Source organism: Columba livia, chromosome 7 (assembly GCF_036013475.1).
Source record: "Columba livia isolate bColLiv1 breed racing homer chromosome 7, bColLiv1.pat.W.v2, whole genome shotgun sequence".
NCBI lineage: Eukaryota > Metazoa > Chordata > Aves > Columbiformes > Columbidae > Columba > Columba livia.
Genome location: NC_088608.1, coordinates 18,235,355 through 18,251,202, shown reverse-complemented (window position 1 = coordinate 18,251,202; position 15,848 = coordinate 18,235,355). Strand labels below are relative to the sequence as shown.

General features: G+C 37.5%; 2 protein-coding genes across 9 annotated transcripts in view; one reads left to right on the top strand and one right to left on the bottom strand.

The window, feature by feature from the left end:
* LOC102089035 (dipeptidyl peptidase 4) overlaps positions 1 to 5,101 on the top strand; it is a 41,778-nt gene extending 36,677 nt beyond the window's left edge. Inside the window, exons 24-26 of the mRNA XM_065069654.1 lie at positions 1,414 to 1,486; positions 1,735 to 1,808; positions 2,656 to 5,101. Of these exons, the coding sequence (XP_064925726.1) occupies positions 1,414 to 1,486; positions 1,735 to 1,808; positions 2,656 to 2,754 (246 nt within the window). The 3' untranslated portion in view covers positions 2,755 to 5,101. The remainder of the gene's footprint in view (positions 1 to 1,413; positions 1,487 to 1,734; positions 1,809 to 2,655) is intronic.
* The window catches only part of SLC4A10 (solute carrier family 4 member 10), a 158,376-nt gene continuing 146,908 nt past the window's right edge, over positions 4,381 to 15,848 (bottom strand). For 7 of the 8 annotated variants that reach the window (XM_065069652.1, XM_065069645.1, XM_065069646.1 and 4 more), the window contains 3 exons: positions 13,085 to 13,152; positions 11,343 to 11,459; positions 4,381 to 6,655 (listed from right to left, as the gene is read on the bottom strand). In XM_065069652.1, coding sequence (XP_064925724.1) covers positions 6,589 to 6,655; positions 11,343 to 11,459; positions 13,085 to 13,152 — 252 coding nt within the window. In that variant the 3' untranslated portion in view covers positions 4,381 to 6,588. Of the gene's footprint in view, positions 6,656 to 7,566; positions 7,593 to 11,342; positions 11,460 to 13,084; positions 13,153 to 15,848 lie in introns of all 8 variants that reach the window. The other variant, XM_065069647.1, reaches the window with a different exon arrangement.

The following is a 15,848-nucleotide window of genomic DNA, read 5'->3' as shown; positions in this document are numbered from 1 at the left end:
CATGGGGTTTTGTATATTAGATGGGATTTCTGGTGCTCTCCAGCTTTTCACTATGAAAGGCAGGGTAATTGCAATGTTATGGATTGGAGGTTGTGTTTTTCTCTCTGCTGAACTCGTTTTGTAAATTTGGTTCAATAACTACAAATAACTCATGTCACCTATGAGAGGCTTGTGGTACACTATTCTGCCATGACAAAAGGAATTTAATATTTATTCTTGCTTTAAAGATTCATGAGTGTACAAGAGACGTAAGGAAATTAGAACATTTCTGTGTCTTGGTAATACCATGTATTGGACTGTTTGGGGGTACTAAATGGAAATCACTGTGCAAGGATCCAGCCTTAATACAATGTGGGGAAGAAAAACACCACATTATTTTGTTTCTAATTTTACTGTTTTTTCCTTGCCATAGTAGTTTTTAAGTTGCTTTAATACTGAGAATACTTCTGCAGGGATTCAGCAGAGAACCCCTGTAATGTTGCTAAAGAAGGAAATTTAACCCAATGTATTTTTGCCCCATTATACTCACTGTCTTTTCAGGCCTAAAACATCTTGTTTCTTGTCCCTTCTTCCCGCTCTCCTGGCAGAGCACTGTCCTGTACCAGTTCCTTGCCCACATTGAAGGGCTTACATGCAATCTTTACTTGCCTCGTTCTTTAGTACCTAGTCACAGTAGCAAGTCAGGTGGTTTGTATGTTCTAGGGAATATTTTGTTGCTGGTTTTTAAGTTTCTTGATTAATCGTAGTTGCTGATTACTTTTTTTTTTTATTACGATATTGTGTTTCAATTCCCAAAAGGTAGCTGGACCTCTACTTGTAGATTTGGTTTATGGATTTTTCCCTTTAGGTATTTCTCTGTCATATGTGGGGGAGAGAATTGTTTTAAACTTGTCAGCCATTTTCACTTGAGACTGATGAAATGGTAGCTCTGTTGACTTCCCTACAGGTAAACCAGCATACATTTTGGTGGGGAAGATAACACATGTAGTCTCTGCAATATCTGCTCTTTGCTATTGTAGGGTGCACTGTTGCCATGGCAACATTTTTTAACTTGTCTGCTGTCGCACAGGAAACCTGTGGCAAGTGGTGTGCTGCAGGCTAACAACATGTTAGCAACGCATTAAATGTGTATCTCACTCACAAAACTCTTCCCCTCTGGAATTGTGTGTTACTTTGCAGACGTAACCCTCGGTCGTAATGGCAGACTGGTTCAGAAGGGTTTGAGTGCGAGCACGGTGCTGTTGGACATGTGAACATGCTACTGGGGGGTGCAGGGATGATGGGGGAGCAGTAGCAGTTTTTAGCTGAAGGACCCAGACTCTGTCAGCAGGAATCAAAGTCAGTTGGTAGCAAATAATCTTTTAATAACTAGCACCTTTTTTTCTATTTTTTTTTCCTTCTCTTTAATTTCAGAGTTCAACAGTAATGGCCAGAGCTAAAAAATTCAAGGAAGTTGAATATCTCCTTATTCATGGAACAGCAGATGGTGAGTTGCAGTTAATTAGACGTTTTAGTATTACAGGCAGGTTCGCAATTCTACTAATAACAAAACAAAAGCACAAAGGGGCAAGGCTGTTACATTTCCGTCAATAAAATAATACTGCTTTCTGCAACTAATTTGTGTTTCAGTTAGCAGTACTGGTGAGTCTTCTGTGTTCCTTGTTTTGCTTTTCCCCCAGAGTAGTACAGAAGCAATTTTGTTTACCTTTTTTCTCTTTTTCTTCCACTTTTCAGATAATGTTCACTTTCAGCAAGCAGCACAAATTTCCAAAGCTCTTGTTGATGCTGAAGTGGATTTTCAGGCAATGGTAGGGTTTTGTTTTGTTTATTATCATACAAATGGGTTTGTATTATGAGAATAATAGCAAAAGCTCCCTGTTGTTAGGTATAAATCAATTGCCACCTTAAATCAGAGTTCACATACTTGCATTTCATGTTCACTTACTGAAATTTTAACACACCCATGTATCTTCTGTACAAGAAAAAAATGTAAAGCAACTCCTTCTCCTATTTGACACTGTTTACCTAATATTTCACTTTGTTAATTTTTGGTGTTCTCAGCTACACAGCTAAGCCAATCCCAGTCTTTGCATATATCCAAAGTCCAATGAATAGTATCTTACAGATAGGATATAAGGAAAAGTTAACTTCACCCAAGTCCAAAATAACCTGCCCATCACATTTGGTGTTTCTTTATTGTACTTGTAAGACAAGTAGTTATTTGCCCATGCTTATGCTGTACATGGAAAATCTCAGACTAAGGTGCAAGCTCTTCCTTTTTTACCTTCTCCCAGCCCCATCAAAGGAAGCTAAATGCACCACTGCATGTTTGTCCTTCAACCAAACTTGCAGGCCTTACAGGGTGCAGAGACCAGGCACCACTCTAAAATGAGGAGCTGCATCTGCCCTCCATGTGGACACGCCACATATTCATTTTGTACTTCAGCAGGAAGAGATGGTGTATCCCACACACAAAGCAGGGACAACAGCATCATAGCAGTGTACTACCACCATCATGTCTTTGCCCCCACGCTGAATTAGCCTCATGCTGGGATAATTTTAAATGGCTGCAAATGTTTTTATGACTGTCATGTTTGATTTATATAATTTAGATGTAGCTAGAAATAACATTCTCTGTATTTTTCTTTCCCACAGTGGTATACTGACAAAGACCACAGCATCAGCGGTCAAGCACATAAGCATATATATACCCATATGAGCCATTTCATAAAGCAGTGTTTCTCACTCCCTTAGCACCAGCATTTCATTGTTAGTGATAGTACTTCTCCACAAACCGCTCCAGCTAATGTACACTGAGCTAGTATAAACTTTTACAAATCAAGATAAGGGTTGGCTCTTGGGATACCTGTGTACACCATGAAACACCAATCTTTGAAATTATTTCTGTTGCTAAGCAATGGTTGCATTTTTATTGATTGTGTTTAATCAGGTCTTCATATCACCAGAATGTAGGTATGTTGCAGACTTCTAGAAAGCATAGTACTCGCTTAAATCAGTACCTTCTGATATTTCAGTCTAAAAGCGTGTTTGTGTTTTGTTTGGCTGTTTTTTTAAATGTTATCACTCACACTGTCATAAAGACAAAAAAGTATTTCTATAATCCAAAAGCTACATTAACTAGGCTCTCATTGAAGAACTGCAAGTATTCCTTCAATGTAATCAGAGTAACATGCTAAATAAAACTAAAGGTTATATAGTATGGATAAGTAAGTCTTTAAGGATGCAGTTCTTTGTGTCTGACCTACCTTACTAATGGTGGCATCTCACTGGGAAACTCTTCTGTACTCTCAATAGATAGTCATGTTTTAACTATCTTATCTGAGGCATAACAAAGTACAATTATAGTTCTTTGTCTGAAAAGCAGCTTCTAAGATATTTTGCTAACAGAACATGATGCAACTGTAAAAAAATGATTGCTATAGTAATATAAACAAACATATTTAGTGTCTTATTTTCTCTCTGGTAGATCTCAGCTCCAAAAGTAATGCAGACAATAGAGCTGCCTCAGGGAACTGACAACTTACTTGAAAGGCATGAGCACAGGTAAATGCCTGAAACAGCTGCCACAGAAGAAATCCAGCTCCTCTTGTGAGTGTGCAAAGGCAGCACTAGGAACTGGATGTGCTGAAGTAGTGCCATGTGCTAGAGTTAGGCATTTACCCATTACCTTTCTGAATCTTTTTCCATGTGAAATGGATACTTAAGTTTGTTGTAAAATACACTTCATGTGACAGATGAAGCCTGAGGTGCAACTGTTGCAGTTCTCTGGCTGGGAGGCTTCCAGTCTTTGGTCTAAAACGTGGTGAAAAAGCTCAAAGGGATTTAGTAAGATGGAGTCAATACTTTAAATATTGCATTTTGGCACTAGTACTAGGCTTTAAAGCCTAAAAGTTTTTCAGTAGCAGAAATCTAGGGTCCTGAGAATTAGCAGAAGCTCCCATGACAGCAGAAGGCTGAGCTGCTGTTCAACTCTTAGACATTTAAAACAACTGTAGCATTGAGGAAGTTTAAATTGTATGACCTTACCTATCGATCTGTAAAAAGGTCCAACTACTGCTGCCTGGCCTGCATCATCTCTTCTAGGAGCGAGGGGAACCAACTCGGGACCAGTAAAGCAGAATTTATTTCCCACTCTCTTCCGGGCACAGGTCACTGGTGTGCTGTTGGCACCACCATCAACCACAGGGAGCACACACCAGTAGCATTGCACGTTTCCATGAGATTCTCATTGAAAATAGAGCAGGACAGGGCTCTACAATTAATTTGTGCAATATATTCAAGTGTCAGGTAGACATTTAAAATCTGTACCATAGTACAAGTTTGTTCTGGGTTTTGCAGTGCAAAAATAACATTGAAAAATTAGTTAGGATAAATATTTATTTTCACATAACATTTCTTAATTGTGAAAAACACAATAGTCTATTCACATGTACACATAAACTTTTGTAATAAATTACATCCAAGAAATTGAGTAATTTTGACTAGGAATATGAAATTAGAAGTAAATATAGCACTACATTTGCTTTATATTGTGTGTGATTTCAGAATGTTAAGATTAACGTTGGAATAGCATTTAAATTCACACAAGAACAGAGTGACTGTTTTAAAATAAAACCACTCTGAAATACTGAACGGAAATACAGAATGCCATTGAATACACTGATTTCTTAATATTCTAAGAGTTGGTCAAGTGAAACTAATACATTTTGATTGTATACATGATCTGTAACAAAGTCAGCAACATATTAAAACACCACCAGGCTGCTTTCAGGACAAACCAGTATTGAATTTCTATACTAACCTTAAAACAATTGGAATCTTACAATTTATCATCAAGTACACAAAACAAAGCATTTAACCTTAATGCATCAGCAATTTTTTCCTAAATTTACAAATACAAACATTGAATTAAATGTAAATCCTTCTTTGTGTCCATTAGATTATTTTTCTTTCATTAAAATGGCCTTCAATGGCTTTGATAATGCCAAGTCAAATTTAGAACAGTGGCCCTATAAGTTTGCAGCAAAATACACTTATAATTTATGGCTAAAGTAGTAAAACATATGCACACGCACAAAAACATTAGAAGGAATACTTTAAATGCACTGGAAATGAAAAGTTGTTCGCATGAGGTCTATGGAAAGATTATAATATTCTGGAAAACTGGGGAATGTTAGAGCCCTGTAGATAAGTTGTTACAAAGATTACAAGACTTTGTAGGATTCTAAGTAATAGTGTAATAATGAGAGTTCTCATTTAAAACTTTATCTTGAAAAAAAAAATCTTAAAATCCATGAATTTCAAAAAATGCAATAAAACTTTTGCTCTGCATCTCCATTTCAATACCTAGTCTTGCAGTCCTTGTTTTACACAAAAGACCAGCTTGAGGGATCAGGCAGTAACAAAATCCATTATGAAAAATTTCTTTGTAATGGATTTAGAGCCACATTTTACTTTGCAATATTGTTTTTATCTTTTGATCAATATGTACTTGATGGAATAGTGAAGAGCTGTAACAAAAGCAACAGCAGGATAGCCATTTAAGTATTATACACAATTGATCTCTGAAAGCAGGTTTACAGTTGGTAGTAGAGAGAGGACAATATAAATATGCCCTTTATGTAGCTGTATTTTAGGCAATAAAGAGGAAAATCGCTGGGCAGGTGATATAACTGCACGTGGGACAGAGTTTGTATCTACACATTTTCCCTATCATAAAATTAAGGGCACAATGCAGTTGTTTGGCCTACCACAGCAACATTCATACAATACCAGACAAGGTACTGTAATCAAAGATTACATTTTAAGAAATACCATACCCATGTTTCACATCAAAGGACGTGGTGGTGTTTTTTCAACTAAGTTGAGAGAATGTTTTAATATATATTTTTAACATATATTTGTGTATATATATATATATTTGACTGCTCCAGTTACATAAAAATTTGAATAATAAATACACTGTATTAAATCAAGGGAAACTTCACAAATACAGAATCTGACCCTGCAATCCTCATTGCAAGCGTAATCCATGACTTCAAAAGGACAGCTTGTGGAGGAAAGGATTATCCTTGTTAGTTTGTTCACAGGGTCAGATCAGTTGTTACTTTAAAAACTTCTTTAATGTTTGCTTGTCAGTTTGGGTCTCCTGAAATAATTTACTCGAGTTAGATCATATTTAAAAAAAAAAAAAAAATTGGAACACGTTTTTCAAGTTCATCTTGAATGAAGATTATTCTCACACAGAAAAAGTAGCAAAATACAGTACAAACCTATTAACAGGAAAGTTGAATTTGAAAGAAACTGCTTGCTAAATTTATTATATAAATACTGATAAATGGCCAATATCAGCAAAGAATATGAAGGTTTTTGCATTGGCTACTGCAGACTTTTACACAGACACTAGACAATGTAGACATTTAGACAAGGTGAAATGAGACAAATATTGCACTACATTACCTGTGCTAGTTTGAGATGAAAGACAAAAGTTACAATGTCAAATCATTTATATTTAGTGGTTGTGGCACTCCTGTCATTCTTTTGTAAAAAAATCAATTGAAGAACAAGTCATAGACAAGTCTCCCGGTCAACACCTTTCCCTGAGTCAGCTTTCTTCTCTTTTCTGATTTCAGCACTAGGAAAAGAAGGAAAAAAAAAAAAGAGTTACAGCAGAACTATCTTATATATTAATGACTTGCCTGAAAACCCAACATTGCACTGATACTTTACTTAATTTTTCATGCTGCATAGCACACACTGGGAAGCAAGTGAAAGTTTCTGTGCTGCATGATGCAGAAGACAGCAGCCAGCATTTTAGTGACGAGGTAGGTAAAGAACTGAAGATACACAGACAGACAAGTCAGCCAGCATGCAAGCAAAGATAGCCAATTTTTTTTTTGGCAAATACAACTGTTAATTGATTAAATAATGGTACTGGGACAGTTCTCGGACAATACCAGCATTTTCTTAATGAGACAAATGAGGTCACAATAAGTATTTCTTATCTTTAAAATGCATTCTGTTGCTCGTTGTACATTTAGAAGGAATGTTTCTGAAGCCAGTTTCCAACTATTGTTTGGCCTTCAGTCTTGTATGGGGAGAGCAGGTGGAGGCTGGGGGGATGGGGAGTGACAATATTCCCCATTTGGAGCTTAATACATACTTCCTCATGCATACGTTATAAGGAGCTAACTTAAAAAAAAAAGAAAGAAAAAAAAGCCTGAAAGATCACACAAAAGCCATATCTCTAAGAACTCTGAAGCAGAGGTCAAATTTGGATTCAGCTTTTTTCCAGTTAAAACACTGTTGGTTTGCCTACAGAAAGCAATACATGTGCAAAGCAGATGATTTTTTTTTTGTGAGGAATGTTCTAATTTACAACAGCGTAAATAAATAAAAAGCCATGTTCTTGCAATGAGTTTCAATCACACTATGAAAATGCAGAGGCTTCCACAACACGGGCAAATCAAGCCTTCAACAAAGAGTGGCAGGGTATCTAAAAAAAGATGGTTCCGAGAACAAACCTGTATCAAGCACATAACCTACCAGGTTTCATGGGAGTAATTCCTTAACTAGAATGAATGAGAAATAGGCTGAGTTACATAACACTTAAAGAAAGCAAGAGCAATTCTCAAATTCTTAAGGTGATTCATGCACAATTTTATAATCAACTGACATTTTTCTTCACATAAAAATTGCTTTAAGGATACAATTCAGTTCAGCCAAATCTGACTTCCATGCCTATGGCAGTTTCCAGAGGTGTTAATGGAAATAGCTAAAGAATACCAACTTCTGCCACTTCAACTGCCAAATCCGTCACCTTCTGTAGAAGTGATAGAATTGGGTATGTTACAGTTTCTGCACACAAAGGGTATGCAAACAAATTCCTGGGGGGTGAATTTAAAGTGCAGCAGTACAGCAGGCAGAGAGTTACCTGTTCTTAGTAAAAGCAGACACTGAGGATATGTTGTATGCCTTACAGTCTATAATATTTCCACGTTTTAGGTGCCTCTGTGATACCAGGAAATTCTTCTTTCTATTTAGGATCCACATCTCTGAGCATCTCCTGCAGATGTGGGCTTTAATGCCTTGAGAAATTGGGGCGGGGGGGAGGACAAGTGCAGTTTTTTTCCAGTAAAACACGTAACTGGTGGATCTGTAAGGGACTTGGAACTCTCTTCCTCCCTACCAAGGGAGTAGTAGTCTAACAAGCCTGAGAAGAAAGGCTTGGGATGCAGGATTCACATATATTCAGGTAGAGAAGGGAATTCACGCCATCTGCAAATTGATAGATGCCTCTTTCTCCCATACTTAAAAAGACCAGCTAGGACTACTTTCTATACATGGTCAGATCATCTGCATAGATTTTGAGATTGCTATCTGAAGCACTTAATATTTCAAGCAAAGACATGGAGGGCTGTGTTTCAGAGAGGTGCCATGGTGTTCCATTCTACTAGACAGGCTCAAAAGGAGACCTTTAGGTCCCTAGGAATTTTAGTAACAAAAAATTAAGGTTGGAAAATTGTAACGTTCAGGTGCCTCTATGGTTAGGCAGCAGTTGATGAAGTAAATCTCATTTAAGTCCCCTCTTTAAACACTTAAATACCCTTACGAGTCTGGAATGTATGAACTATCACACACTATATTCACAGATCCAGGGGCAGGGCAGAGCATACGATAGGTATTATCCATGCATAAGGCTGAGAAGTCACTTGTATAAACCCTTCCTGCCTAAGATCTCTCTTGGGAGATGATCTTAGTTTATTATTGGTCAGTCTTTCATCAGTCAAATCAACTCAGTATTTAATTAGTATGAAGAACTTCCAGATTTTATGTGTTCCAGAAATCACCCTGTGTTGTTAATTGATCAGTGCCTTACATAAAAATCATTACATGAAATCATAGTACAGTATAACAATTTCATTATCCCCATTTAATAATATTTTGGGACATTAGTACAAGAAAGTAGACCGGACACAGGAAAAGGAGTACTAAACACTTTTGTAGTTGAACTTCAAAAGGCATCAGTAAAATTAATTTCAAAACAACCTGATTTTTTTTTCCCCTATGGTAAGATACCCTTCACTGAAAAGAATTGTGTAATGTGATATTGCTGATCATTTGCAAAAATTAGCCTTATATCTGCAACCATTCCAAGCTTTGTATTTTCTCAGTACTTACCTAGGATTGAATTAAATCTTCATGAATGATACATGCATTTAAGAATATAATGTTTCTTTAGCTCTGTCTCTAATATAATTTAAGATTAACATCGTCTATGGTTTTGCTTATGAGAAAGCAAGCCTTCCAGGTTTAAAGTTCTTTGAATCTACTTCTGTCTGGGCACCTGAGAGAAGCTACAGCACATGAAAAAGCAGGATTTCAGATTGTTTAAGAGGTTGTTCCTTTAGAACATGACACTCGCACTCAAAACCATGAAACTTGTGATCCCTCAGTTCCTTTTCACCTGAGTCTTTGTTTTCATGAGCAAAGATACATTAGAAAATTAGTTTCTATTTCCCTGCAGTGGAAAGGTCAAATCATATTTTGTCAATGCTGTCTGAGCCGCAGCCTACATGGATGCTCTTTGCTCAAAGGATCTTTGAAAATTTCAGGTATTTAAACACAGAAATTTCAAATTTCTAATTAAGACATTTTACATTCCTATTTGAAATGTCTTTTCATTCTGTCTTCCCAAAAACAAGTCAAGTCTTGACAGGTGGGCCTGTGCAAACCTCATGAATTTCAACAAGGCCAAGTGAAAGGTCCTGTGCATGGATCAGGGCAATCCCAAGCACAAATAACAGGATGGATGAAGAATGGATTAGAGAGCAGCCCTGAGGAGAAGGACTTGGGGTTGTGGGTTGATGAGAAGTTTAACGTGACCCAACAATGTGCACGTGCAGCCCAGAAAGCCAACTGTAACCCAGACTGCATCAAAAGAAGCATCACCAGCAGGTCAAGGGAGGTAATTCTACCCCTCTGCTCCACTCTTGTGACACCTGTGGTACTGCATGCAGCTCTGGGACTCCCAGGATAAGGAGGACATGGACCTGCTGGAGTGACTCCAGAGGAGGGCCACAAAGATGATCAGAGGGCTGGAGCAACTCTCCTATGGAGACAAGCTGAGAGAGTTGGGATTGTTGTAGCCTAGAAAAGGCTCTGGGTAGACATTACAGCAGCCTTCCAGTACCTAAAGGGGGCATACAAGAAACCTGGAGAGGGACTTTTTACAAGGGCATGTAGTGCTAGGACAAGGGGTAATGGCTTTAAACTGAAAGAGGGTAGATTTAGATCAGATGAAAGGAAGAAACTCTTCCCCATGAGGGTGGTGAGGCATTGGAACAGGCTGCCCAGAGAAGCTGTGGATTCCCCATCCCTGAAAGTGTTCAAGGCCAGTCTGGATGGGGCTTTGAGTAACCTGGTCTACTGGAAGAAGTCCTTCTCCATAGCAGGGGAGTTGGGACTAGATGATCTTTAAGGTCACTTCAAATCTAAACCATGCTACGTTTCTAAGTCGTTCCGGTTCCTAAGTGACACCATTTTGAATTGGAAGACACAGTCCAAGAAAATACTAGGGTACAGGGCCTTACCTTTGGGGAATCAGCTTCTACAGTGATTAGGAAGGGGAGTTTATGACAAAAATGCGATATGAAACAATTAAGTAGAAAATAGTTAAATTAAAAATGTGTGGAAACACAGGAAAATTTCTCTTACAATCACACTGTGCTTGTATTTAATATTTTCTTATTTCCCAAACAACTTTGTAGCACAGATAAAACATCATTGTTTCATTTTACATTTGTCTGGACCAAAATTTACATGTTTAACTGTTTTGAGTACAAGTGCAGTAGGCAGAAAAATGAAAAGAAGTGATGCAATCTTAAAATTATTTTCACTCCAATTATTAGTAGATTGCATTCAGAGTACTGGGCTCTTCATACAGATTTTTCCAGAGCAGTGATGACCACTTCTTTTCCAAAAGGAAAGAACAAAAGCAAGCAGAACACAAACAGCTGTTGTGCAATATCCAGGTGTAGGCTGGTGGTTCATTACACAAGCATCAGGCATGCTCAACTTCGTTTTCCACTGTAGCGTAACTAAGTAGCATGCAAATATTTCTGATTGTTTCTTTTTTTTTAATAAACATACATAGTGAATTTTTGTTTAGAGCTCAGAATATTGTGACTGGACATGAATAAAAGGAAACCTCAAGAAATAAAACTGCAAGATGCTAGAAATCTTTCAAATACCTAGCAAAATATTCTGATATTCATTTGACACCAATATATAAAGTATAATGCAATTAAAAAAATCAAAACCTTTTAGAAGGAAAGCTTGACTCCTTATCTTTTGCATTCTCTGATGATATCAATAATGTCTTCCACACAGCAGTTTTTGCCATTTCATCAGAAATGTTTATCACAGATGGGTCATCTCTAGGGAAGAGCAAAGTAAATACACAATAAAACAATGAGCAACCAATCTTTGTTACTTATTAACACTGCAAATGTCCTTGAAAACTGATAGCAATAAGTGCAATGTAAGTTAAGAAATTATGTTAAACTTCAAAAATCTTGAACAGTGATTTACATGTTCTCTTAAAACATCTTAGCACTTTTCTAGTATTTTCCTTCTCCAACAGCATTAATCACAGTAACATCAATAAAATACATTGACACTTCCAACTAACACACAGAGAAAAATAAGGAACTGTGAAATTAAATATTGCCCAAGATACCACAGCATTGCAGTGGCATAGTTGGGTTAAACGATAATCCTAAGAGCTCCTAAGAGTTCTCCAAATACTTATGCTCTGAAACTCCACCTGCTTTTCCAACTGTTTTAAAAGCAATCAAAAACCTTGACAAAGTCAAATATTCAAGAGATTTAATAAAAATGGCCCAATTAAACAAGCTAATCAGTAACTTTAAGCAGCACTTTGTAGCCATTATGCCCTTAGCTTTACCCAGACTGCTCCAAATATTTTAAGGGCCTGCCTGTACATTATTCCTGACTTCATGGTTTACGTCTGTCTTGACATCCAGTAAACCCTCAGTAAACTTGTTTTCACAGTGTTCTGGGGAACCACTTTATCAACCAATGTCTTGAGTCTTCTTTTAAGCTGTAGGACTGTGACCCTTACAGTACAGAAAGTCAGTTATTATCTAGGCAACTCTACCCAAGTAAACATGCCACAGATCAATACAGAACACACCGCAAGATAAATTAAGCTAAGTATTGCTAATACAAAATAGAACAAAAAGGGATGGACAAAATAAGAAAAGAAGGAAAAAACCCAAATAAATAGACTCTTAGAAGCCTGATGAATTGAAAGTAAGAAACAGCCTGGGATTTTTCAGAGACACAGGTATTTGCTGTAGGAGACAGTAGGGTAACTTTGTGCTGAAATATAAGAGGAGGCCACTGAGATGTATTCCCAGAACTCAGCATTAATGCAGAGGCTACTATCAGTAGATATTTAAAATCTTTATTAACAATAAACTTCCTGAAAACTGTGAATGAGTCCTTGTGGGCTGGCCACATGTATTACTATCTACAACACAGGTTTTCATGCTTTTTAAGTTGTGTCAACCCTTCATTATGCTTTACCTACCCTGCACAGCTTTTGAATCACTTAGTACCTCACATAGATAGGACATCAATTAAAATGTTGTAAGAATCTTGTTTTTCTGGAGTGTGTTCAAAACTTCTCCTGGCTCCTTGCTAGCATCAGGGTAAAGAGTTTAACCTGCTCTACATCTTCTTTTTCACACTGCGCGTGTCAGAAGCCAAGGTTCATTATGAATGACCTGATCCTGCCATCCTGCCCAAGGAAAACTTGAGCTACTGTGTCCTTTTCCTGGGGACTGTGGGATCACCTGGAAAGACTAGAAGATGGCTGAGCTTGTTAAATGCTGCAGTATGTGGTTCAGTTCACCTGTCTGTACTCTGCTACCAGACAAACATCCTCCCAACATTCAGTACACATTAAGGATAAATATTGTGGCATGTTTATTTTATTTAATTGCAACTCACCTAAAAGAGGAAAGGTATATTTTACCTGTAATGTCCTTCTAGTGGTAACTGAACAGTCCCTTCCTCTTCCATTGCTAACATACTTTGTTCTTCCTAGAAGGAAGGAATTTAGTTGTGAGACAGGATGCGTTGTGAAAAGTGAAATGTATATACTTTAATCCTTTTCCCCCTTTTCTTAAATATTAAGTATTTATTTGAAGTTCTTAGATACTTTTCGACTCTTAATTTAAATATTTGACGTTACAAACCCTCTATTTTTAAATATGTATCTTAACTTAATTTTATTCTTCAATGTCAAATAGAGGAGACACTTTTTAACAATAAAGGAAGAGAAAAATTAGTAACAATGAGTAAGCAACTGTACAGTGAAGTTTAAATATCATGCATAACAAGATATATACATTGCAATGTTAACATTCAAAAATTAAGGAAGCCACAAGTTAAATTTTCACTCACAGTTATAACACTGATAGTTTTACTGCAGTGAAAAGTAGTGAAATAAGACACCAAAACTAGTTTTCACTTGAAAAGGGAAAAAACTTCTGTAACAGGAAGTGATGCGAACTAGGATACATGTGTACCAAAGATCTTTTTGTCAGTTATTTACTAATTTAGAAGACCTGTCTTAAGGGGAGAGAAGAACAAAACAACACCCCTCTAGCACCATGTCCTGCCTGCAAGCACAAAGCAAAACAAGTCTGTGTCTCTCAGTCATCAGCTCAAGGCTCCACGGGAGGATTCTCAAGGCTCCCACCCCTGTTAGGTCAGGAAATCGGCAGCCAGGAGGTTGAGGTGCCTTCACATGAATGTAACCATCAAATCCTGCCCCCAACTGCTGCACTGTGTGTGTATGAGCATAACAGACACCCACGGACCTCCACATGTTTCTTCCCTTTGTAACAGTTTACCCTGGTGCCTGTTAGGAAGTGTGAGTTGGCTCTCCCAAAAAGAGCAGCTTACCATTCTTTGGCAGATCACCCAAAACCCCACATACATCACACACACTGGTGAGCTGGTATTAGCTGGAAGAGCCAGTACAATTTTCCAAACTAGTAGAATTTAAGTCCTCTCTGCAGAGAAGTTTGTTTCTTCTATGTTTTACTGTTACAACCATTTTAAAAGTCACAACATTTTTTTTTCTCCAAAGAAGTCACTTTGTTCATTCCTGTCTCAGAAAGACTTAATTGATTAACATCAAAGTGGCTTCCAAAGGGGGGTCTGTGAGAGAAAGGCATCTATAATATCCACTATAAATGTACAAAGCCTTAGAAAAACATGGCCTAAAAATATAAAAAACAAGTGATGAAATTAGTATCCAATCAAATACGTTTCAGATCTTGTCAACTGTATTTCTGAATATTCTTGTGGGTAGAATATTTCTATTTTTAAAAGCCGTGTGATAGCAACTCTCCAATTAATTCCTTAGGCTACATGTCAGAAGTTTTATTACTAGTTAATTTTGTCATTTCCAGGCTTCACAGCTTCCTAAGTTTTTGACAGTTGAACAGTTTTAATAATAGCTCCAAATATTTAGAAATGCCAAAATATGTAAAAATAACCTCTCAAAATAGACGGTGAATGAAATAAAGTAACACCAGTAGATGTTCCCAGTTTTGTTTTCTAATGCCATCCTATCAAGCATGGGAAGGAAAGTGACATATAACCAAAACATAAGGATAACAAGGAATTGTTTCCAACAAGCAGACCCACAAGAAGAGAGGGAGCTACCTTGGTTACTTTTCGTTACTCTCAATTCAGACGGAAACAGATACTGTGATGAAACAACTCTCTGGTCTGCTTTGATTCAAGGGGGAAAACAATGACTCACATATTTTAATTTCAGACTGGTAGCTTTACAGGCGCATAGTAAATAATCATGATAATGTTTATTACTTAGGTAAAACTTCTCCCCCCAGACATATCCTATGAAAGTATGTTGAACGTGCCAAAGAAAGCAAAGTTAGAGTTCTCCAGGTTTCAGCTGAAGCAGTGAGTTGTCAAAGGTCACAGAAGAATCCTAAAGGCAGAGAAATCTAGTTTTCAGAGTTATATGTTCCAATTATTAGCTCGTCCTACTTCTACAAATAGACTTACCAATGGGAATCCTTAAACACACACACCATTTCACTGATCTCAGATCACATGTCAGGGCATCCCTAAGGATAAATTCCTGGCTTACCCATGCACATTGTCTAGTTTGTGCAGCACCCTTTTACCACCAAAAGGCTGTCTCACGGGTCCCGGGCTTTGCAAAGGTCTTCAGGGCACCTTAGAGGCCATATGTGCACTCCTGCCTAGAAGTGACCACAGCCTGCCAAAACCACATGGCATCGTCTGCACCTTCACCTGCCACTGCCACCAGAGCCTCACACCACGTTATTAAAATGTGCTGGAGACTACCACTTAAAATAATCCAGCACTAATCTATCCTACCTAGTGCTCCTGCAGGTAGTGTTTCTCATTGAGACTTGTTCCTCATTTATTTGGGCCCAGTATTGATGTCCCGTAACAGTTGACATTGATCATGTGGCTGATACCAGGGACAAAGGACAAAGACCTCTATCCCCTACACATAAAGTGACTTCCTACTCCCACAGTTTTGTATGATATTCAAACAAGTCATTCTTGAAGAAGCAGCTGGATGAAATTCTATAAAATAGATGCAAAACTGGTTAGAAAGCTACATGAGAAAGATCAGCATTTTGCTGTCAAAATATAGGAACGTTCTAAGTGGAAATGTGTAAGAATCTCTCCTGTATTTGTAAGAAATTGTCTGAAATGTGTGTTCT